This window comes from Ranitomeya imitator, chromosome 1, assembly GCF_032444005.1.
Source record: "Ranitomeya imitator isolate aRanImi1 chromosome 1, aRanImi1.pri, whole genome shotgun sequence".
Lineage (NCBI taxonomy): Eukaryota > Metazoa > Chordata > Amphibia > Anura > Dendrobatidae > Ranitomeya > Ranitomeya imitator.
Genome location: NC_091282.1, coordinates 820278808 through 820303799, shown reverse-complemented (window position 1 = coordinate 820303799; position 24992 = coordinate 820278808). Strand labels below are relative to the sequence as shown.

At 44.9% G+C, this 24992-nt stretch overlaps 1 protein-coding gene across 1 annotated transcript; it reads left to right on the top strand.

Annotated features, from left to right (window-relative positions):
- Nucleotides 1-458: 458 nt before the first annotated feature.
- On the top strand, nucleotides 459-24429 carry SLC39A3 (solute carrier family 39 member 3). The gene is made up of 3 exons (XM_069740156.1): nucleotides 459-713; nucleotides 14934-15258; nucleotides 18054-24429. Exons 2-3 carry the CDS (start codon nucleotides 15052-15054, stop codon nucleotides 18789-18791), a joined length of 945 nt encoding a protein of 314 aa, XP_069596257.1. The 5' UTR covers nucleotides 459-713; nucleotides 14934-15051; the 3' UTR covers nucleotides 18792-24429.
- Nucleotides 24430-24992: the final 563 nt, after the last annotated feature.

The window sequence follows — 24992 nt, the reverse complement described above, 5'->3', positions numbered from 1 at the left end:
CAGCAGCCCCCCAGGATCTGTGCACCTGCCTCTCCAGCAGCCCCCAGGATCTGTACACCTGCCTCTCCAGCAGCCCCCAGGATCTGTACACCTGCCTCTCCAGCAGCCCCCAGGATCTGTACACCTGCCTCTCCAGCAGCCCCCAGGATCTGTACACCTGCCTCTCCAGCAGCCCCCAGGATCTGTACACCAGCCTCTCCAGCAGCCCCCAGGATCTGTACACCAGCTCCAGCAGCCCCCCAGGATCTGTACACCTGCCTCTCCAGCAGCCCCCAGGATCTGCACACCTGCCTCTCCAGCAGCCCCCAGGATCTGTACACCTGCCTCTCCAGCAGCCCCCAGGATCTGTACACCTGCCTCTCCAGCAGCCCCAGAGCATAGTACAACGCCGCTCCCCGTTATTGGATCTACTCTGCAGTCTGCACTCGGCACTGGAGGGAGGCCACGCCCCTTCCCGTGACATCATCGCCTCTCAGGAGTAACTCCATTCTAGACGCTTCCATACCCGCATCCAATGACAAGCGCATCTCAACACAGAACGTATGACATCACCTGCAGCCAATCGGTGAGGAGAGACGCGTTGGGGGCGTGTCCCGCGCTGAGCACACCTCCGGTTGGTTCCTTCCTGGAAACATTGGAGCTGCCGGTTGTAGTCGCCATGTGACCGGATAGCAGAATGTCGCCTGCAGCGAGAAGGGGCGCCGTTATCACAGGTGACAGGGGTGTTCCGGGTACGGTGTAATGCTGTGAGGCGCCGCCCTCCAGGACATGGGGCGGATGGCTGCCAGCACTGAGTGCCCCTGGAGCCGGTCTGTGATACCGCTGGCCAGCAGCGTAGACTGACGCCCCATTCAGGCCTCGCCGGACAGGGTGTCTGATTAACCCCTTCAGCCTCAGGCGATTTTTTTTCTTCATTTTTTGCTCCCCTTCTTCCCAGAGCCATAACTGTTTTATTTTTTTGTCAGTATGGCCATGTGAGGGCTTGTTTTTTGCGGGACGAGTTGTACTTTTGAACGACACCATTGGTTTTACCATGTCGTGTACTCGAAAATGGGAAAAAAAATTGCAAAAAAAGTGCAACACCACACTGGTTTTTTGTTAGGTGAAAAAAATTCAAAACATTTGTTTAAAAAAAAAAAAAAAAAAAAAAATTTTGCCATTTTCCGTCTCTATTTTTCGTCATCTGGGGTTGGGTGAGGGCTTATTTTTTGCATGCCGAGCTGACGTATTAATTATACCATTTTGGTGCAGATACGTTCTTTTGATCGCCTGTTATTGCATTTTAATGCATTGTCGCTGCGACCAAAAACCCCCCAGAATTCTGGCATTTTGAACCAAAAACGGAAACACTGCTGGTCCTTAAGGGGTTAAGCTGCCATCATCTGATCTCTTATACTATACATATACAGGGCATCAGCACTGCTATTATAGCTAAAACCATGATTGCTTATGAACGCAGGCCACAGGCTGGCTTTAACAGGAGGATTGTGATGACAGGAACAGGGGTCTTCAGCAGACTTCCAGCTGTCATGGCAACCCATTGGCACCGCCTGCGATCACATCGCTAGCACCAATTGCCGTATGAAATGACGTGCTCCCTGCCAACACGTGTTAAATGCCAATGTCAGAGATTGACAGCAGCATATAACAGGTTATCAGCCATTGGTGGAGCGCCGATCCACACACTAATGCTATTGGGTTGCCCAACAGTTTCCGTGCATCCTATCTTGACCAAGACGGACCTGTAATCACGACAAAGTGGTGATCCACTATGTTTAAAGCACCGCTCCGTCATGTGACCTGCCTTATCGCTTCCTCGTTTGCTGGGTGATCCAGAAGTCACTACTCATTGTAAAGGTACCTTCACACTGACCAACTTCACAACGATATCGCTAGCGATCCGTGACATTGCAGCGTCCTGGCTAGCGATATCGTTGTGTTTGACATGCAGCAGCGATCAGGATCCTGCTGTGACATCGCTGGTCGGAGCTAGAAGGCCAGAACTTTATTTTGTCGCTGGATCAACCGCTGACATCGCTGAATCGGCGTGTGTGACGCTGATTCAGCGATGTCTTCACTGGTAACCAGGGTAAACATCGGGTTACTAAGCGCAGGGTCGCGCTTAGTAACCCGATGTTTACCCTGGTTACCAGTGTAAATGTAAAAATTAAAAACACTACATACTTACATTCCGGTGTCTGTCGCGTCCCTCGGCGTTCTGCTTCCCTGCACTGTCAGCGCCGGCCAGCCATAAAGCAGATTACAGCGGTGACGTCGCCGCTGTGCTTTACGGCTGGCCGGCGCTCACAGTCAGTGCAGGAAAGCACAGTGACGGGGGACAGACACCGGAATGTAAGTATGTAGTGTTTGTTTGTCTAGATCGCTGCAGCGTCGCTAAATGTGACGGTACCTTAATCGCGGCCCTGCGCTTAGTAACCCGATGTTTACCCTGGTTACCAGGGGACTTCGCATAGTTGGTCGCTGGAGAGCTGTCTGTGTGACAGCTCTCCAGCGACGCTGCAGCGATCGGGATCGTTGTCTAGATCGCTGCAGCGTCGCTAAATGTGACGGTACCTTAAGTCTATGAGAGCCAGAACGAGGTTCTTATAGACTTGGTGCAAATTTGTGACCGTTACTTCTGACTTCCGGTTAGTCAGAAATTCCAGGCACAGAATAGCAGAACTGGACCAGCATGTCAAATGGAAGAGCTTAAAGGGACATTGTCACCTGAATTTGGAGGGAACAATCTTCAGCCATGGAGGCGGGGTTTTGGGGTGTTTGATTCACCCTTTCCTTACCCGCTGGCTGCAATATTGGATTGAAGTTCATTCTCTCTCCTCTGTAGTTCATGCCTGCACAAGGCAATCTTGCCTTGCACAGGCGTGTACTATGGAGGACAGAGAATGAACTTCAATCCAATATTGCAGCCAGCGGGTAAGGAAAGGGTGAATCAAACACCCCAAAACCCCGCCTCCATGGCTGAAGATTGTTCCCTCCAAATTCAGGTGACAGTGTCCCTTTAAGATGGTGGCTGGTGAGAAAATACTAGGGTCAGGTAACTTGGATTCATGGCACCACTGAAATAAAAAAAAAAAGTACTTTTTTTTTAAAGGGAGACTGTCATGTGGAAAAAAAGCTGTTAATCTAATCTTTGTGAGGCGACTGTGTGGGCTGGGTGAGCTTTGAATGTGTGAGGGGACTTTTCGGCTGGGCATGTGTGAAGAGACAATATGGGGGAGAAAAGTGTTCAGTGACACAGTATAGAAACTGGGTACTGTGGGGGCAGTATAGAAAGGAGACAGTATGGAGAGGGGGATTGTGAGAAAAAGGCACATTATAGAGACCGGGCAATATGGGGGGAATAGTGTGAAAGGGGGCCCAGTGTGGTAAGGAGTTGACAGTCTTGAGGCCATGTACCATAAAAGGGTGTGGGGGGGTCATATTTTGTTCAGGCAGCACAGCGTAGGGCTGATATTTATATTCTTGAGCAATATAATGACACTGTTATTTTCTCTAGTCACCTTCCACAATGGCATATGGAGGTTGTCTCTTTGCCCTGATGGGGAACAGGAAACACAGAGGTTAAAAGGACCTCCCAGTGTCTTTCCTGTTCCCCATGGGACAGGGAGAGGTTCCATGTGCTGTAGTGGCCGGCGACTGCAGTACCTCGTGACAGGCTTTGCCTGTGTAGCCGGGCAGCCTCTTCCGGTGCTGGTCCCGTGTGTGGGTACCTCTGGACTCCTCCTGGCCTTCCCACGCCCCCAAGAGAGCAAAGCAGGCCAGGGATCCCCAGCCGGGCTCCTCCTTGAGTTTCCAGGCTTCTCCCCCTCCGTGCTCGGCGTTTCGAAAGTGACGTCAGCGGGTGCGCGCACGTCACTTCCGGTTCTCGCGTTCCTCCTGGAGCGCATAGCCTTCCAGGTTTCGCCGGCGTGTCAGGCCTGCATTAGCGGCGTCACTGACACATGGACCGGGGAGGGGGAGTGTAACACACTGGAGGCAGATGCTTGTGATGAATCTCCATAAAAATCCTGCAGAAGTCGCCACAGAGGACCCTCAGTATGGATGGCACTTCATGCCCTGCGTCTGCAGAGCCCGGCGCTGCCCCTGCTACAGTGAGTGTATGCAGGGATTGGGTCCAGGAGGTAGTTGATAATTAGGGGGATCCTCTGTCCTCACTCCTCTCTCCCTTTCATTTTAGGGAGACATGTCTGCCCCCAAAGCCGCCTATAGGAAGAAGTGCCCGGTCTGTAATGCAAAATTCCCTCCTCTATGGGATAAAAAAACTCTGCCAGCCATGCACTGACAGGATAGTGAAAGCCGAGCAACCATCTCTATTAGATGAAATGCGCTCTCTCGTGAAACGGGAAGTGCAATCTTCCTTGGCAACTTTTACTTCTCCACCTCCGCCACCACATTCTCCAGCTAAAAAGAGGAAAATGCAGATGGTGGACTCTGAATCAGACCTCTCTCATACCTCGTCCGCTGGATGGGAGGATCCGGTTTCACCCAAGGCTGAGGCCAGGAAATACCTCTTCTCAGAATACATTGAGGATCTAGTGTCCACAGTTCGTAACACCATGGGACTGGAGGAGGAATTTGAACCCCAGTCCATCCAGGATCAAATGTTTGGTGGGCTTAGATCGGAGAAAAGGTTGGGGTTCCCGGTACACGCTAATATCCTTAGTATGATAGATCAGGCATGGAAACTACCAGAGAAATGCCTCAGCACCCCCTCAGAAATGAAACATAGATTTCCTCTGGAGGGTGAATTCGTTAAGTGGTACACTCCCAGGATTTTTGTTCAGGTGGCTAGAGTTGCCAAAAGAACCGCGCTCCCCTTTGAGGATTCTTCACAATTGAAGGATCCCATGGACAGGAAAATTGAAAGTCTCCTTAAAAAAGTCATGGGAAACTTCTACATCTGTCTTGAAGGCTAACATTGCCTCTACTTGTGTAGCTAGGGTCCTCTCCCGCTGGCTAGAAAAATTGGAAACCCATATCTCTCAGGGTACCTCAAGAGGTGAGATGTTGGACTCGCTGCCTATTCTTCATAAAGCTACCTGATTCCTGGCGGACACTTCTCTGGAAATCTGTTAGAGTTGCCTCCAGGTCTCTAATTGTAATAATTATATGGGTACTACGGAATCTGATAGCATGGGATAAAGCCAGTCTGAGAGCAAAGTTGCAACAAAAGATCTATTTACTCAAAAACAGAAATGTAAACCGAACTAACAGATATTTCTGCAATTGTAACGAGGTCCTCAGCTCTATATAGAGAATCACAGCAAACAGAATAGCGAACAAAACATGGTACAGATATTCCTGCAATAGTAACAAGGTCCTCAGCTCTATATAGAAAATCACAGCAAACTGAAAAGCGGGTCGCGACCGCTAATGTGAAGCAGTCCAGCAAGGAAATAATGTGGAAGCAAACAAGACACTTGAACGATGAAGTCCAATAAAGTTATAGTGCAAATGCACACAGTACTTAAATGGAACCTGTCACCCCGTTTTTTCAGATTGAGCTATAAATACTGTTAAATAGGGCCTGCGCTGTGCGTTACTATAGTGTATGTAGTGTACCCCGATTCCCCATGTATACTGAGAAATACATTACCAAAGTCGCCGTTTTCGCATGTCAATCAGGCTGGTCGGGTGGGCGTGTTCACAGCGCTCTTTTCTTCCCCAGCTTTCCGTTGGTGGCGTAGTGGTGTGCGCATGTCCAGGGTCCGAATTCCCTGCGCCCACGTGAAGACACAGCGCGCGATCTGCGCTGTCATCCCTTTCATCGGTGGGGGCGGCCATCTTCCTGGGGCCGCGCATGCGCAGATGGAGTGCTCTGCTGCACGGGGCTTCAGGAAAATGGCCGCGGGATGCCGCGCGTGCGCACAAGAGATCGCGGCGGCCATTTTCCCAAAGCAGAGTTTGCATCTCGGCTTTGGGAAAATGGCCGCTGCGATCTCTTGTGCGCACGCGCGGCATCCCGCGGCCATTTTCCTGAAGCCCCGTGCAGCAGAGCACTCCATCTGCGCACGCGCGGCCCCAGGAAGATGGCCGCCCCCACCGATGAAAGGGATGACGGCGCAGATCGCGCGCTGTGTCTTCACGTGGGCGCAGGGAATTCGGACCTTGGACATGCGCACACCACTACGCCACCAACGGAAAGCTGGGGAAGAAAAGAGCGCTGTGAACACGCCCACCCGACCTGACCAGCCTGATTGACAGGCGAAAACGGCGACTTTGGTAATGTATTTCTCAGCATACATGGGGAATCAGGGTACACTACATACACTATAGTAACGCACAGCGCAGGCCCTATTTAACAGTATTTATAGCTCAATCTGAAAAAACGGGGTGACAGGTTCCCTTTAAATGACGAAGTCCAGCAAAACTTGCTCACACGTGTGCACAGTACTTGTTAGTAGGAGTCCAATTGTTCACAGATGGTGCGTCATGTGAATGACGTCATGGAAAATAGAGGACGAGGGGAGAAAGAGGGAGAGCGCTAGCTAAGCGTAGAAGATGAGTACATCTTTCTTGGAGAGAAAAGCACAGCTTGAATCTTGCTCACCTGGTGTGGTTGTGCAAAGAGGCACAACACTGGGAAAAGGAAATCCTTCCACTGGTGTGCTGCAAGTCGCAGCAGTTCCAGAGGCGAGAGGCAGCTGAATGGGGTGAAGCAGACCACCGAGTAGAGAGCAGCAGAAGCAGGGAGTTAGCCAGCAAAAAGGCTGATGCTCAGGAGCCAGCAGCACAAAATACTCAAGCACAGGTGAACAGAAGGCCCGGACTTAAATAGTCAGGACAGACAGGAAGTTCCATGACAGGGCGAGATCCAAGACTCCATCTTGGATCAGGGCGAACAGACACCAGGAAAGTCCGGAATCCTAACACTAATGCTTTCCAACTCTACCAGAAGAGCTCTCTGGCTCAAAATGTGGAGTGTTGATATTACTTCCAAAGCCAAGCTGTGTGCCATACCCTTTAAAGGAGAATATGTTTTTGGTCCAGCCCTAGATGACATTCTAGACAAAGCTACTGACAAGAAAAAAACACTCCCGGAGCAAAAACCTCCTAGGAAACGTTTTTTTTTCGTGCCCCACAGTCTCAGCCCTCTCAAGCGAGAGGTAAAGGCAAGACCGGTAGATGGAGCTATGCAAAGGATAGAGGAAAAAATATTTTTGTCCCACAGCAGCAGCAATCCCAACAGGACAAACTATGACTCCGACCCGGTGGGGGGAAGACTCTCAAGATATGCCGGTCCGTGGGAAAACATCACCAGTTCCCACTGGGTCCTCAATGTTATCAAAAAGGGCCTATTGATAGAGTTAATCTTTCCCCCCTGAGGGTTTAAAGATCACTTCCCTTCCAACTCCAAAAGATCACAAGTTATTATTAGGTCTCAGGGATCTTGTAAAATCGGACGTGATCTCCCCAGTTCCACAATCGAAATGGGGCTAGGACATTATTCCAGATTATTTCTGGTACCCAAACCATCAGCCAACGTTTGTATCATTATAAATCTAAAGGGTCTGAACCAACATGTGAAATACCGCAAGTTCAAGATGGAGTCCGTAAGATCAGCCATTCCTCTGATCGGGCATCACTCCTTTATGGCAACCATCGACTTAAAAGATGCATATTTCCATATTCCAATCCACTCGTGACACAGAAAATTTCTCAGGTTTGCGGTACAGGGGAGTCGTCAGGTGGAGCACTATCAGTTCAGAGTCCTTCCTTTTGGCATTTCATCAGCTCCGAGAGTCTTCTCCAAAGTAATGGCAGAGGTAGTGTCATTTGTCCGGAGACAAGGTGTCTGTATAGTGCCCTATCTGGACGACCTCATGATAGTAGCTCCCACCGAGATGATCCTGAAATCCCACGTGTCAACCACTTTAGAGATATTGAGATCTCTGGGTTGGATTCCGAATTTAAAAAAATCCCAGCTTCAACCCTCCAAAACCAGAAAATATTTGGGAGTTCTTCTAGATTCTGCAAAACAGATGTCCTTTCTTCCAGACGACCACAGGCTTCCATTAATAGCAAAGGTCAAAAAATTCAGAGAGATGAGATCTACTACACTTCGGGAGACAATGTCACTCTTAGGCTCCATGACAGCAGCCTGTATACAGTCGGTGGCCTGGGCACAAGTCCACTCAAGTATCCTTCAAGCTCACATTCTAGAGAATTGGGACAGTCGTCCTGGTACCCTGAGCAAAAGGATTCACACACCGGGTCGAAAGTCTCATTGACATGGTGGATCAATTCCAAAAACCTCCTCAAAGGTGTAAGCTGAATTCAGATTCCGCTAACTACGATCACGTCAGATGCCAGCAAGAGGGGCTGGGGATCCATGATAAACCATGTTCCTTTCCAGGGTCTCTGGGATCAGTCGATCAGAGGGAAATCGTCAAATTTCAGAGAACTCAAAGCCGTGGAAAAAGCTCTGTTGGCAGCACGTTGTCAGATTTCTGGACAACACATCCAGATATATTCGGACAACATGACCATGGTGGCTCATATCAAACACCAAGGCAGTACAAGATTCAACAGCCTAAAGAAGGTTTCCGCTCGGATATTCTGTTGGGACAAAAAACAACAAAAAAAAACAAAACTAAACAACTGAATAATTTGGAACCCTAGAGCAATAGAAAACCAAACCAAAAAAAAACAAGGATCCCTAAAAAAATAACTTTTAATCGCAATAGTTAAAAATAGAAGACTTTATATATCATATATAATAAAAAAGTACACAGTGTACCTAAAGAACCCTATAACGGACTACAATGAATCCTGCCTGTCAGTGGAGGTTGGCACCCTAATTTACGGCGGTTGGCGCCCCCACTCCTCGACGGCTCACCCTTTTAAATCCCTAAAAAAAGGCCTGAATTACAGAAAGCCTAGTGAGCCCTAAAGTACAATCCTATACTGTCAGCTACCTACCAGTGGAGGTCGGCACCCTAATTTTCTGCGGTAGGTGCCCCCACTCCTCGGCGGCTGACCCTAGGGTCCCTCACAAAATGTATTTCATTTTTCCATTTTTTTTGTGTTTTTTCACGGGTATCGGAGGTGTATGTGGGACATTATCTTCTGCCTATCCCTATTATAGGGACTGTGAGGGACCCTAGGGTCAGCCGCCGAGGAGTGGGGGCGCCTACCGCAGAAAATTAGGGTGCCAACCTCCACTGGTAGGTAGCTGACAGTATAGGATTGTACTTTAGGGCTCACTAGGCTTTCTGTAATTCAGGCCTTTTTTAGGGATTTAAAAGGGTGAGCCGTCGAGGAGTGGGGGCGCCAACCGCCGTAAATAAGGGTGCCAACCTCCACTGACAGGCAGGATTCATTGTAGTCCGTTATAGGGTTCTTTAGGTACACTGTGTACTTTTTTATTATATATGATATATAAAGTCTTCTATTTTTAACTATTGCGATTAAAAGTTATTTTTTAGGGATCCTTGTTTTGTTTTTTTTGTTTTTTTGTTTTTTTTTGGTTTGGTTTTCTATTGGGCCAAAAAACACCTACTGTCCCTGATGGCAGTCCACTTGAAAGGTTCTCACCCGGGCGAATGAAGTTTGGACTATCAGACCTTCAAGATGTTGGTACACAGGTGGGGTCTTCCAGAAGTCGACCTTTTTGCCTCTCACCAAAACGCGAAAGTCGAAACTACCTTCTCCTTGAACCCAAGAGACAATCCCAGAGGAGTGGATGCCTTAGTCCAGAGTTGGGATTTTCACCTAGCTTACGCGTTTCCACCAATTCCAATTCTTGCAAAGGTTCTACGGAAGATTCGAGTAGACCGGACCCCGACTATATTGATAGCCCCATTATGGCCCAAAAGAAGTTGGTTCAATCTGATCATGCAGCTGCAGGTGGACGGGCCAGTACTGTTACCAGTAAAAGACGACCTACTCTCTCAGGGACCTATTCTCCACTCAGACCCTCGGAGATAGAATCTAGCGGCGTGGTTACTGAAGCCCAGGTGCTGAAAGCAAAATGGTTATCAAACCCAGTTATAGCTACCCTGCAAAGATCCAGGAAACCAGTAACAAACGCCATCTACAATAAAGTCTGGAAAAAGTTCTCATGCTTTTGTCTACCCAACTTTCCAGACCCACTCAAACCAAATATATCTTGAATTCTAGATTTCTTACAAAAAGGCTTAGAGATCGGTCTTAGATCTAGTACTCTGAAGGTCCAGGTCTCTGCACTCAGCGCTGTCTTTGACCAAGATCTAGCAGGTCATCGCTGGATCAAAAGATTTATGATCAGTAGTCATAATGAACCCTAAAAAACAGATTATAGTTCCTCCATGGGATCTCAACGTGGTACTCCAGGGGCTTACAGGTCCACCCTTTGAACCCTTGTCTTCCTGTTCTCCCCAAAACCTTGCATATAAAGCGGTCTTTTTGGTAGCCATAACTACGGCTAGGAGAGTGGGTGAATTACAAGCCTTATCAATAAGAGAGCCTTATCTATTGATTAGGGATGATTCAATAGTGCTTCGTCTCGATCCATCATTTATATTGAAAGTAGTCTCTGAATTCCACCGTTCCCAAGAGATCATTCTACCATCTTTTTGCCACGAACCTGCAAATTCGAAGGAGAGGAAATTCAACACTCTCAGTGTGCGGCGCATTGTCCTGCACTACCTAGACCAAACCTGCTCTTACAGAATCGATCATAACCTTTTTGTCCACCTTTCAGGATGAAATAAGGGGAAAAAGATGATTAAGAGTACCATCTCTAACTGGATTAAAAAAGCTATAACACAAGAATATCTTGCTCAGAATGTTACCCTTAGTGGGGATCAAGGCTCACTCAACCAGATCCACATCAGTTTCCTGGGCAGAAAAAGCAGGCGCATCTCCAGAGCAGATCTGCAGGGCAGCAACGTGGTCCTCACTTCATACCTTTTCCAAACATTATAGATTGGATGTAATTTCCAATTGGGACTTAATCTTCAACCGTAAAGTTCTCCAGGCCGTTGTCCTACCTAGTGCCAAATTAGTTGGTATTCCTCCATATGCTGTCGTGGAAGGTGACTAGAGAAAATAGAATTAGACTTACCGGTAATTTTATTTCTAGGAACCTTCCAGGACGGCGCTAATTCCCCCCCCCCTATATATTCCTGGATAAAATCTGGGATTCAGAAGGTAAACCGGTGCTATGGTCTCAGTTGTAAGTCACTGGCAAGTGGGAGGTTGGAGGTCCTTTTAACCTCTGTGTTTCCTGTTCCGCATCAGGGCAAAGAGACAACCTCCATATGCTGTCGTGGAAGGTTCCTAGAAACCGAATTACCGGTAAGTCTAATTCTATTTTTATGGGCACCGTGTTGAGATGTGCTACAAAAGACCAGAGAAGATGGAAGTCTGCACAGACAAGCTGTGGATGGGAAAAGGCATCATGGCCTCTGGACCAGATGTAGAAGAAAGAGAATAGCTTGAATCGAAGAAGGTGTAATCTAGAAGGCACCTCGATGTGATCCTGCCTGCGTCCCTTCATTGCTGTGGTTCCTGCATTTTCCGCAGTCTTATGATGGTTGGTAACAATAACTTCCAGCATCTCCTTTCCATTGTTAAAGACAAACTGAGAGTTATAGGTTAATGCGATACTATTGTATATGGGTCTGACTTGACATTGCAATTGATCACTGTAGTAAGCTAGTGCTGTGTTCATGTCCTGGTAATGTATTCCTATGCTGTTTGTGGTTTTGGTGCTACATTACTGTACTGTCAGTGATGCGGTTGATGTATTGATGTTGACTGTAGAGCTGTATTTCTGTACTGATGGTGGTTCTGGTGTTGTATTGCTCTACTGTTATTGGTTCTGATCTTGTACAAATGTATCAGTCCATAACTTGTCAGATAACAGGATTGCTATTTAAGAAAATATTGTGCCTTTTGAAAAGCTAAGGATTATTACATCTTTATTTCCTTTAGGAGCATTAATTATAAAATTAAGCACAATAGCAAGCCAATAATATTCTCACTGTCAGGATTGTGTTGTACTTGCCAGTTCCAGTGGTCATCACATGATTTTCATACTTATTTACATGTTGACCAGCTCCTCTTCCTGCATATCTCAATGAAGCAGGGGCTATAAGTTAATCACTGAACATTTAGAGATTCAGGAAGAACAGCTAGTCGACATGTGACTGTAAAGGTACCTTCACACATAACGATATTGTTAACGATATCGTTGCTATTTGTGACGTAGCAACGATATCGTTAATGAAATCGTTATGCGTGACAGCGACCAACGATCAGGCCCCTGCTGGGAGATCGTTGGTCGCTGAATAAAGTCCAGAACTTTATTTCGTCGCTGGACTCCTGCTGACATCGCTGGATCGGCGTGTGTGACACCGATCCAGCGATGTCTTCACTGGTAACAAGGGTAAACATTGGGTAACTAAGCGCAGGGCCGCGCTTAGTAACCCGATGTTTACCCTGGTTACCATGCTAAAAGTAAAAAAAAACAAACACTAGATACTTACCTACAGCCGTCTGTCCTCCAGCGCTGTGCTCTGCACTCCTCCTGTACTGGCTGTGAGCCGGAAAGCAGAGCGGTGACGTCACCGCTCTGCTTTTCGGCTCACAGCCAGTACAGGAGGAGTGCAGAGAAGCAGAGCGCAGCGCTGGAGGACAGACGGCTGTAGGTAAGTATCTAGTGTTTGTTTGTTTTTTACTTTTAGCATGGTAACCAGGGTAAACATCGGGTTACTAAGCGCGGCCCTGCGCTTAGTTACCCGATGTTTACCCTGGTTACCGGCATCGTTGGTCGCTGGAGAGCGGTCTGTGTGACAGCTCTCCAGCGACCAAACAGCGACGCTGCAGCGATCCGGATCGTTGTCGGTATCGCTGCAGCGTCGCTTAATGTGAAGGGGCCTTAAGTGTGGAAATCGCATCTAAGCAATCACTTTACGACTATTCAAACCCAATAAGCTGTGTATAGGAGAGGGCACCAAATAGAATTTTTGCCATTGGTACAAGAAAGCCTAGGTTCGTCCCTAAGTAAGTAAAGAGAAGTGACAGACCGTGATTACTTGAACTTGAATGTCGGTCAATTCAGAAAATTGCTAGAACCTTGAAGGTGTCCTCAAGTGCAGTCATGAAATCCATCAATTGCTATGATGAAACGCACTCTCCTGATGAACCCCATCACAGGAAAGGAAGATAAAGATCAAGTATTAGGATAAGCTCATCAGATTTACCAGCCTCAGAATATGTAAATTGACAGTACCTCGGGTATCAGTCCTCATTAATGATGCACAGATTTCAGGTAGTAATACATCTGAACATCAGCTGTCCAGAGGAGAATGCGAAAAGCAGGCCTTTTTGGTCGAATTGCTTTAAAGAAACCATTATTGATGACCGCAATCAGGTGACTTGTTGAGGCCAAGCAATATAATGACTGCACATTATATCAGTGGTAAGCTGTACCAATCACCATGTCTTTGTGAGATGCAGAAGAGGTGAGCAGATAATTTCTATATGTGTCGTGAACACCGTGAAGCATGGAGGGGGAGATATGGTGTGGGGGTGCTTTCCTGGTGACACAGTTGGTGACTTATTCCAAATTCAAGGCATAGTTTCCCAGCATGTCTACTACCATGTTCTGCAACGACAGGCCATCCTTTCTGTTTTTCACTTAGTGGGATCATTGCTTGTTTTGCAACAGGACAATGACCCAAAACACCTTTTCAGGCTATGTAAGGGCTATTTGACCAAGAGAGAGTGATGGGGTGCTGTATCAGATAACATGGCCTCCGCAATTACCTGACCATCCAATTACATGTCATCTCTAGCCATCCAGTTGAGATGGTTAGAGATAACAGAGTGAAGGCAAAGCAGCCAACAAATGCTCAGCACCTGTTGGAAAGGCCTTCCAGGTGTATTTCTGAAGAAGCTGCTCGAGAGTATCTGCCATCAGAGTTAAAGGAGGGTACTTTGAGGAATCTAAGGCTTAATGCATATCCTGGTTTGTCTCACACGTTTCTCCCCTCCTTGCTCCCATATATATTCCTTTTGTGGCTTTGCTGCTATCAGTCTGAATCTACAATGTGCACATACCAATAAGAAGGAAAACGCTGAACAAGTGTTCCTAAGCTTTTGACTGGTACTGTACACCAAGCAGACATCTTGATACACAAAGATATTCAATTCTGAACTACTTATGATTATATATATATATATATATATATATATATATATATATATATATATATATATATATATATATATATATATATAATCACTAGAAATAGGCTCGATGCTGTCACATCGGGAGTGCGGTGAAATTAACATCTGTGAATGCTTAGTGGTGCTGACAGGAGCAGCGGACATGTCTCACACTGCTTGTGCTTTCCAACGTATCTGTTCTATATCATCCCTCTGCATTTTTGTATGTGTTGGGTCATTTGACCTCTTTCACCCCTTGTGCATTGTTTCTTCCTTGTAAAAAATCGATTCACAGTATGGGACTATGGAGAAGTTTGTGCTGCGTGAGGTAATCAAAAATCGTAAGTAAGCATGCGCAGGTACACGGCGCAGTAATGGCTGTTACTGGGAATAGTGGTGACGTATATCTGTCTCTTGCGCAGGCACAGTTCGTGGCCGTAAGGCTGTTACTGCGGCTGCACAAGTAAAACATAGACATCACCGCTATTCCCCGCCGAGTAACAGCCGCGTTGTTACCGTGCATGCGCTGGTAGAGCTGTTACTGCGCATGCGCAGGAATAGCGTTGTCGTGAATGTCACTTGTGCAGGTGAAAGTGACACTACCACATTGCCTTATGGGATTCGGGGACAGCGGCCGGAAGTCCCAACTGGCGAATTTCTAAAATTCCTAAAACCTGTATAACGGAGCATTGAAGCACCATCCTTTCCTTGCCCATGTATCCTATTTATCGTGCCACTTTTTGTTTTCCTTGTAGTTACTTGAAGCAACATGACGACAAGTTGCCATCTCCCTTTCTATTCTGAAGCTGTTGCCGTCCCAGCCTGACATTACCATTATTTTCTCCATCCTCTACCAAGACCTCAGCCAACAGAATGAATCTCATCGTGGCCAAGCTGCTGTGTCTGATGGCCGTGTTTGTGTTGATGATGTTGGGCTCTCTACTGCCTGTGAAGATTATTGATGCGGACTGTCAGAAGGCCTCTCGCTCTCAGAGGATCCTTGCCTTGTGCAATTCTTTTGCTGGAGGTGTATTCTTGGCTACTTGCTTCAATGCACTTCTACCTGCAGTGAGAGAAAAGGTATCCAGTTATTCTGATGAACCATTTATATCATACTAGCACATGTATCTTTCATTCTGCCTATACTATGTTTTACCATTCCTTTCATACTGTTGCTACAGTTCTGTATGACTGCTTTCTCACTTTCTGCTTTTTTTTCCATAATCTGTGCTGTCTAACTACACAGTTGTAGGTTTTCTTCTGATGCTGAATGCGATCTGGTACTGGACCCTTTCAGTGTAACTATGTACCCCTGTAACATGTCTCTGAGGAGCTGATAATTGGCCCTTGAACACACCTCTACATCTAACATACTAAGACACATTAACCCTTTCGGTACTGGGCAATTATACATTTTTGCTCTTTAATTTTTTTCTTCTTCTTTTTTCCAAGAGCCAGACCTTTTTTTTTATTTTATTTTTTACATTGACTGAGTGGTACATAGGCTTATTTTTATCGCCAGCCCGCAGAATCACTTAGGCTATGTGCACACGTTCAGGTTTTTTCTAGATAAAAAACGCATACATATGCATCCTATCATTTAGAATGCATTCTGTAATTTTTGTGCACATGATGCTTTTTTTTTCCCGCGGAAAACAACGCACCGCAGTAAAAAAAAAAAAAAAAGCAGCATGTTCATTAATTTTGCGGATTTTTTTGCGTTTTTCCCGCTATTTAATGCATTGGGGAAAAATGCAAAATAAGCGTCAAAAACGCATGTGGATTTCTGGCAGAAATATCCGGTTTTTGTCAGGAAATTCCTGCAAGAAATCCTGAACGTGTGCACATACCCTAAAAGGAGCACAGAAGAAGTGTGCTGAAAGGAGACCGGGAGGGATGCCCACCGATGCCAGTACCTAACGCATGCATGCCAGTTACAGTGTTTTGTTTTTTTTTACCAACAACTTGTTGGTAAAGAACCAGTAGGATTTTAAAGGGAATCTGTCAATAGGATCGTCCCTCCTAAGCTGTCTATATAGGCATATAGGTCATAGAGAGCTGAATATAATGATACCATGATACCTTATTCCAAAGATATCCATGTTTTTAATATATGTAAATGAGCTGTTAAAATCTTTGGGCTAGACACTGATCTGCATGGGAGTCTGCCTTCAGAGATTATTTTATACTAGATGGATGCCGGATGCTATCGCATCGGGAGGGCGGTAAAGTCACGATGGGGGCAGGCATGCGGCACTGTTGCTGACTAATGGCATCCTGTGATCTAATGACTTTTGCATCAGGGGACTCATGTGCTTGACGCCTACGCTTATATGCATTGTTTTTATCCCAGCGATGCTGTTGCTCTTCAAGAGTCTCATTTGCCCTTTGTTGTCTTCGATGTTGTGCATTTACTGCTTTCCTTTCATTGTCATTGGCGTACTTTTTAGGAGGAGCCATGTTGGGGTTGATATTTGCTTTTTTTAAAGGGGTTTTCCCACGAACAAAAGACAATTCTGACATTACAGCAAGAGATCGCAGAGGATACATTTTGTGAGGTAAAATATTTTTTAAAAACAGTGAAATATTTTACCTCACAAAATGAATCCTCTGTTATTCCCTGCTGTAATGTCAGTATTGTCTTTTGCTTTCTCCCCTGCCCAGGAGATGTGACATGCTCCGTACATCGTAAAATGAACTTTCGTTCGTGGGAAAACCCCTTTAATGTGACCGGCTTCCTCTGCCTGTAGACATGTCGCGCATCTGCCGCCGGGATCAGCCGAATGATTCACTGCATCTGCGCGTAATTCACGCAGGCGCAGTATATCAGACCGCCGCCATCTTTGTGCAGACAGATAGCGGCGGTCACATTAAAACTGCGCATGCGCTTCTCCTGTACAAAGATGGCAGCAGTCAGTGAATCATTTGTCTGATTCCGGCGGCGGCGTGTTTGCGACCGTGTTCCGCTGGTGGTACCACAAAGACACTGTGTGTGTACGGCATATAGTGTGTGTGGTGCAACAGTGTTCCGCTTGTGGTACCGTGCAAGAGGGTGTGTGTGTGTGTGGTGCGACGTTGTTACGCTGGTGGTACCGCGCAATAGGTTTGTACCCGCAGCAGTTTCCATATTGAGACACCCATCACTTGGGTGTCCCAATATGACGGTCAGTGAACTTCCTCCGCTTGGAATTCTGGTATACGGTGACATCTGGACCGAACAGGAAATGAAAACATTACAAGGCAATTATATAAATATATTAGAAGGGGGCATTACCAGTGTGATGGCCGCTATCTGCTCTCCTGATTTCACTGCAGAGCTGTCTGATTATACCTGACACATCTGCAGGTCCCTCTCAGCTTCCATCTCACAGGCAGATCGAGTTGTAATATTGTTACAATACAGCAGAGCTCAGGGAGAACCAAAAAAATGTTCATTTCTCCTGTCATGTGTTAGTTACTTGTCTCACATCGGTAACTCTCCCTTCATGTAAAATAAGCTCTACAGGCACAGTTATCTTCCAAGCAGCGTCCTCCACGTAGTCAATTTATTCATCTTGCTTTCTATAACCTACATATAGATGGCTTAGGAGGAATGATCTCACTGACAGATTTCAATAAAATGGAAAAAAGTACTGACTGTAGACAGCTACTATGCCTATATGTTGATGAAAAGTCACACAATATACTCCAGATGCACAAATTAAAATTAGAGCTTCTGAGCATTGTGATTGGTATAAGCCAAGTGGCAGTATTGGCTCTGATTGTTATTTTATTGGTCTGCAAGACAAACAAACCCTTTAACCTGTAAGGAATTGTATTACTTGTTATCTGTAACTTGGTAATATAATTTTAAAAATGGTTATTCATTTTTCTAGTTTGACGAGATTCTGAAGATGGGCAACATCAGCACAGATTATCCCCTGGCAGAGACTATGATGCTGGTTGGATTTTTCCTCACGGTCTTTGTGGAGCAAGCTATTCTAACATTCAAGAAAGAGAAGCCTTCTTTCATTGACATGGAAACATTTAATGCAGGGTCTGATGCCGGCAGTGACTCTGAATATGAAAGCCCCTTCATATCTTCTAAAGGAGGGCACAGTTTATATGAAGTAGGCCACAGCCACCACTCTCATGGCTTAAATATTCAAGAGCTATCCAATTCTAGTCCTCTTCGACTCTTCAGCTTGGTATTTGCACTCTCTGCCCACTCGATCTTTGAAGGCCTGGCACTTGGTCTCCAGGAGCAAGGTGATAAAGTGCTAAGTCTTTTCATTGGGGTTGTTATTCATGAAACATTAGTTGCAGTGGCCCTTGGAGTCAGCATGGCCAAGATAAACATTGCGCTTCGAGATGCTGCTAAGATGGCCATACTAGTGAGCATCATGATTCCCATCGGCATTGCCATAGGAATGGCGATTCAGAGTGCCCAAAACCTGGCCAGCAGTATTACCTCTGCTTTGTTGCAGGGCATTGCAGGAGGAACATTTCTGTTTGTTACATTTTTTGAAATTTTGGTGAAGGAACTAGAGGAGAAACATGACCGATTATTAAAAGTTCTTTTCCTTGTGCTTGGGTACACCGTTCTAGCAGGACTTGTATTTTTCAAATGGTGATTGAAGAAGTAATGTAGTTCCAAAAGATATTTCTATGTGCACATACATTACATGAATTATCATACTCTACAAATGGTTACAGCTAACTTCTTCTGTGACAGGCTCGAAGGTGGAAAGTGGACTTTAGGGGCAAAAGGGGATCTAATCTCTGAGGAGATTGAGCAAAACTGTCTTGACTGTTCTGGTTGATTTTTTTTTTCTTCTAGGAAATAAGTGGCCAGATTGGATTGTCAGCGGTGAGGTTGGTGATGAGGACCAGTACTTTAGGGTTCAGAAGGGAGTGGAAAGTTTTGAAGAGTCATTTTGGATCCTCAGCTAGTGATGTGATGAGGCTGGTGAAGTAAACTTTTTTTGGCCAGATGCAGAGCAAAGAGATAAGGTTTGAGCAGGGTCCTCTAGTTGTAACTCTTTTTTTTTGTTCTATAAATTCCTTTGTCTTGTCATAAAGGACGTAGATTTATACCATTAAATGTATAGGCTATTGTATCTTGAGCACACTAGGTCTTCCAAAAAAATGTCTACTATTATAATAACATACTACAATTTAAAAATGTAAGTGTACTTGGTCTTATATGGTGAGTTTCTCTGCAACACTGTGCAGACACCATAAATTACCACCAGGAATCTTTTGTAGCAGTCTGTAGTCTTCGGCTGGTTACACACATCCACCATTCACGGTCCGATTGTTGATCGCAATGTGCGGAGCCAACGTGTGTCTGTTGACCCAAACTCGACAGCCTCATGTGTGCCTAGGAGAGCCATGGCCATTTGGAAATGTTGAGTTCCCTGCTCAGACTGTGAATTTCAGTTGTGTGAGACCGGCGTAAGGTATACAAAGGCAGATCTGACTGGTAATGCGCCCCCTAGTTGTTGGGAAGGGAGATTTGATAGAAGTGACTATGCCGCACAGGTCTTTCTCTATCCACATCCAACTCCAATTTAGCAACTGCATTGACTCTTCTTCCTGTTACACTGCTTTTGATGTTCTTTTTGGGCACAAATATAAGATCTTCTGGCTAATAAGGCCCCATGTAAAGAATGGTTTAGAAGCTATGCTATACAGCCCACTACTGCCCTACTGTTATCGAAGTACCAATACTTATGCAATTCTCTGAAACATTTTTCTGGTGTACTAATACAAATAAATGTTATTCTTAATATATTGAGTATTTAAAACAGTCTGAATCGCCTCCCTGCGTTCAGGATCTCAGCTTGCTGTTACTCTATGTGAAGATTACTTTCAATGGGTAAAACCTGCCCTTGTGGTGTGATGCACTGCTTCCTGCAGGCCAGAATAATGACAAGTCCTACACCTGTCTGTTCATTACATGACTGTGGGTAGATTTTTATCCCCCGTAGCATAACATAAAGCAGACCACATATATGGTGAGGAAATGATACAGAAACTATATTAGAAAAGTGTGTAGGAATTTATCTGAACCTGCAATAACCCTTCTTTGTTACACCTACTATCAAATTTGGAGGTATTCTTTAAAGCAGTGGTCCCCAACATTTCTTACCTTGAGCGACATTCCGCTTTGTTAGGTGGTCACGAGCCACATTCAGTGAGAACCCCTACTACTTACGCCACAGTGACACTAAGATCTCCACAGTCCCGATGTAACTACAGCCACCCTTCCCGTCTAAAAACACTTCAAAACCTTGTGCCATCTTGGCAGTATGCTTCCATCCAGGCGTTTCCACTTTCACCCCTTCTACCCCGCAATTGCCGCCCCCCTGCCTTGCTTTATGTGGATGAGGGGTCTTCTCTCCATATAGCACCGCCAGTCCCACTCCTGCATAGGTGCTATGTGCTTTTCCCTTCTGAGGACAGAAAAAAGTCCTGTAATGGGTAGGAACCGTATGGTGGGATTGTACAAGGTATTTTTTATATGCAGGGCAGTTTGGGGACTTATATAAAAGTTACTGGACTTCCGTAAAAGTGACGTTCTAGCTGGTGGCTGTCGTAGTATGTATGTAGTGTAATCTGCACATGCTCAAATACTTACGGTTGACCATCTTCTCCCTTCTACAGCTCGCTTCCAATCTTCTTCTGAACCACATGACTGTTGACCAGACATTGCTTTTTCAATGTAAATTCATGAAAGGCCAGATGTGAGTCTCATAGGTTTATGTTGGGAAAGCAACTACCAATTTACAGAAGATTCTATATTAACATTTCATACTTATTGCTAACGGATTAAAGGGCCAGGTATACTACGAAAGTCTGCAGACAGTCTATGTGACTGCAGACTTGTGAATCCTCACATCATGCACAGCGCAAGCTCTCCAAATTCTCAGGTGCCTGCGTCTGGAGTAGGCAGCCGTGTGACTGCAAGTATGCCTTATCCGTACTTCCTGCTACATTCCAACTAGACGTGCTCAGCGTTGCTCAATTCACTCATATTGAGCGAGGCCGTGCACATCTAGTCGTAATGTGGCCAAGAGAGTATTCGTATCACATACTTGCGGTCACATGGCTGCATGGCAGCGGAGAATCCTGATAGCATTTGCTTTGCACAGTGTGAGAATTCACGAGTCTGCAGTCAGAGTGACTTCAGACTTTTGTGCCAAACCTGGATAACCCCTTTAAGGAATACTTTTATTTTCTGAATGTTCTTCTTTAAAGGGGGTTGTCCAGCTGATATTATTTTCAAAAGGTTTGACCTAAAAAAAAATTGAAGTATAAAAAGTACAAAACGACAAAAAAAAATTTGATAGCGTTTTGCCAGCATCATTGTTATTTTCATGTCCTCAATATTTTGCATATATTTTCTTTAAGTACAATGTATGTAATTCTATCAGTCTTATTTTTGTTAGAAACAAAAATTATTCATTTGAGTTATTTATTAATTTTTTTTAAATTTATTTATAAGTGTTCTATGATCTAAACTCAATAGCCATAAAAATTGTTCTTGGTCATGTTCATTCCTCATTGTATGGCCTCTTTCACACGTCAGTGCCTTCAATGCCCGTGTGACTGTGGGCAAAACATGCTGACATGTCTGTTTTTTAACATGGGCACGGTTTGAAAAACTCCCCACACGTGTACACGGATTAAATCCGCGTGTCATCATTGTGATACGTACATGTGCCTGGGAAAACCAGTACAATTCTCTCTGTTTGCAGGCGCCAGGTGCTGAAGGTAGCTCTAATCATTGTCGCCTGGTCTCCTGGAGCTCTGCACGACTAAACGACATTGAGGGAGTTGTATTCAGTACCTGCTGTGTACATTGTGTATTAAATAAATAGTAATAATACTAAAAAATTGACTTGGGCTCCCATGTAATTTTCATAACCAGGAGAGGTAAAGCTAACCTCTGGGAACTGATGTTCATAATCTAGGAAAGGGGCCAATATCCCAAAAGGTTCCCAGGCTATTAATAACAGCTCACAGCTGTTTGCTTAGCCTTCACTGGTTAAAAATGACATGTGGTCCCTTATAATTTTTAACCAGCAAAGACTAAACAAACAGCTGTGGGCCGATATTAATAGTCTGGAAAGGGGCCAGGGATATTGGTACCCCTCCCCATGGCCATATGGATGTATGTTATGTGTGCGCAATTTCTGCAGCAGCTGAGGTTTGATGTTCTTAGCCTGGGAGGGGGGCAAATATACCTGGCCCCTTCCCAGGCTATTAATATCAGCCCACAGCTGTCTGTTTAGCTTTTGCTGTTTAGAAATTATAGAGGGACCTGACGTCATTTTTTCCTGGGGTTCCCGTAAACTAAGCAGTAAAGGCTAAGAAAACAACTGTGAGCTGTTATTAATAGCCTGGGAACCTTTGAGATATTGGCCCCTCTCCCAAAATATTAACATCAGCTCCCACCGGTCAGCTTTCCCTCTGCTGGTTTTAAAAATTATGCGGGAGACCACGCCATTTTTCTTTTTTTTAATTATTTAACACACGACGTACACAGCAGATACTGAATACAGTTCCCATTGTCGACTGGTTGCGCTGATCTCAGGGAGACCAGGTGACGATGAGAGCTGCTTTCAGGACCCGACACCTGGACACAGCAAGAACTGTACGGCTTTACCCTGGCGCCAGTATTTGTCGCACTGATGCCACCCGTATGTAACACATACACACAGGTAGCACCAATATTGTTTTTTCCAGTACCGGAAATATCAGTATGTGTGTAAGAGGTCTAAGTCAAATAATTCCTCTACTCAAAACAAATCAGAATCCTCCCAAAGCTATCAATCATATCATAAGAAATCTTGAGTACCCCTAGACCATATGTATAGGGTTGTGTGCACGTACCAAAGGTTGAGTACTTGGATGAATAAGTTAGAAAGTTTAAGGACTTCCAAGGAAAGTTTCTGGTATTTGAATTACAGTACATATATTGTAGTATTAGGTGACACATCCAGTCCCAGCATTTAATAACAGAGCCAGCCTGATTTTGCAATACAAATTGTGGAAGCAAAATGGCAAGAATCTGGCACTAGTAGTCATGTGCCACACAGCTTTTTTTTTTTCAAACCATAAGATTGTGTTCAGACTATGCGATTGTGATGTAATTTTACCATGCTTTTTAAAAAAAAAAAAAAAAGGAAAGAAAAGCGCAGTCGCATTGTGTGAACATACTTCTAGGTATATTTACAGCTGACAGGTTTGTAGCAGATAACTTGTTTCCATCTGATTGTGGTAGTGCCTGCAACATGTGCTTGTGGTTTCAATAAACCTAGTTAGTACCTTCAACTAATGTGAACCTTTAGGCTTCGTCCACATGGAATAGAAATGCTCAAGACTGAAAACCGCAGCTGACCCCCTTATTCTTTTAGTTCAAGAATCACTTAAATTTGCAAGTAAACAGCTGGTTTTATTCAAATCCGTGCTCCCCTTCCATTGACTGCATGGTGAAAGAACTGTTTTACATCAATAGATGCAAAATGTAATGCTGGTGGTCGGTGCCTCACCTCCAAGTGCAGAAACTAATCCTCAAAGAAATGGGTCCAGCATTTGCGTTAACCGCAGAAAAGTTTTATTTGAGCCCGACAAAATCCAATGGCCCCAACCCTTCTGAAGTTTGGCCTTCAGACTTCTCATGCCTTTTGGAGTCAAGAAATGGCTGTCTGACTGCTACTATTGTCAGCCATGTTACTTTTGCTGGAGCTAATTTCTCGAAACCACTGAGGGTCCCAACACCTCTGTTACAGGGGAATTTGCCTGATCATGTGCATAGAACTGCTTTAAACATGGTTTAGCCCCCAGTGACCAACTATTGATTCCTCCCTGGACTCCTCCGTACTCTCGGCTTAATGTATACTCCATGAGGTCCCAAATGTCCAAGTTTATCTGAAGGCCTGATTATTTATGTTTCTATTATTCATAATCCTAAGAGTGGGATGGTCCGAACACGATTGTGCCCAGATTGTAAAAGGTTGAAGCAAGGAGAGAGAGCAAATTAGATCAGTTGACCTTTGACACACCAATTTAGATTAATTTCTCAAAATTCTATACTTCCTATATGTTTAAGACAAAGATAAGGAAAGCAAAGTAAAAAGGGTCATTTGCATGTCTGTTACATGTATACTATCTTTTTTGTTAATATTTTTGTTTTACATGGTTAGCCTGTCAAATAAATTATTTATATTGTTGGATCATATAAGAATAAAACATGTGCCCTAACTTCTGTGTAATGTGTCTTACCTAGATATATTTTTCTTTTCCCTGTTGTAATTTCTTCTTTAACTTTTTTTAATTTTTTTTTACTCTTTTGTTGTTGGATGTATGTAATTATTCGCCTTAATATTAGTTCAGCTGTAAAAAGTAATGGAAGTATCCAATTGAGGAGGCCCGGCGATACTGTGTAAAACTACTTTGTTGCTGTCATCAGTTTTCTGGTCAATTTTTTAGTAAATTGTGATGTGTAAATCTGTATGGAAAGCTGTAGGTGGAACTGACACGTTTGCCAGTGTTGATCAGATCAGAGAGTCAGTCGACAAAGAGGCTATGTTCACACGTTGCGGTTTTTCCTGCGGCGTTATTGACGCTGTGGATCTGCAGCCGTTTTCCATGCGGTTTACAGTACCATGTAAACCTATGGAAAACCAAATCCGCTGTGCACATGCTGCGGAAAAAAAACGCGTGGAAGCGCAGCGTTGTTTTTTCCGCAGCATGTCAATTCTTTGTGCGTATCTGCAGCGTTTCTGCACCCATTGACTTGTAATGAATCGGGTACTTCCGCAGCA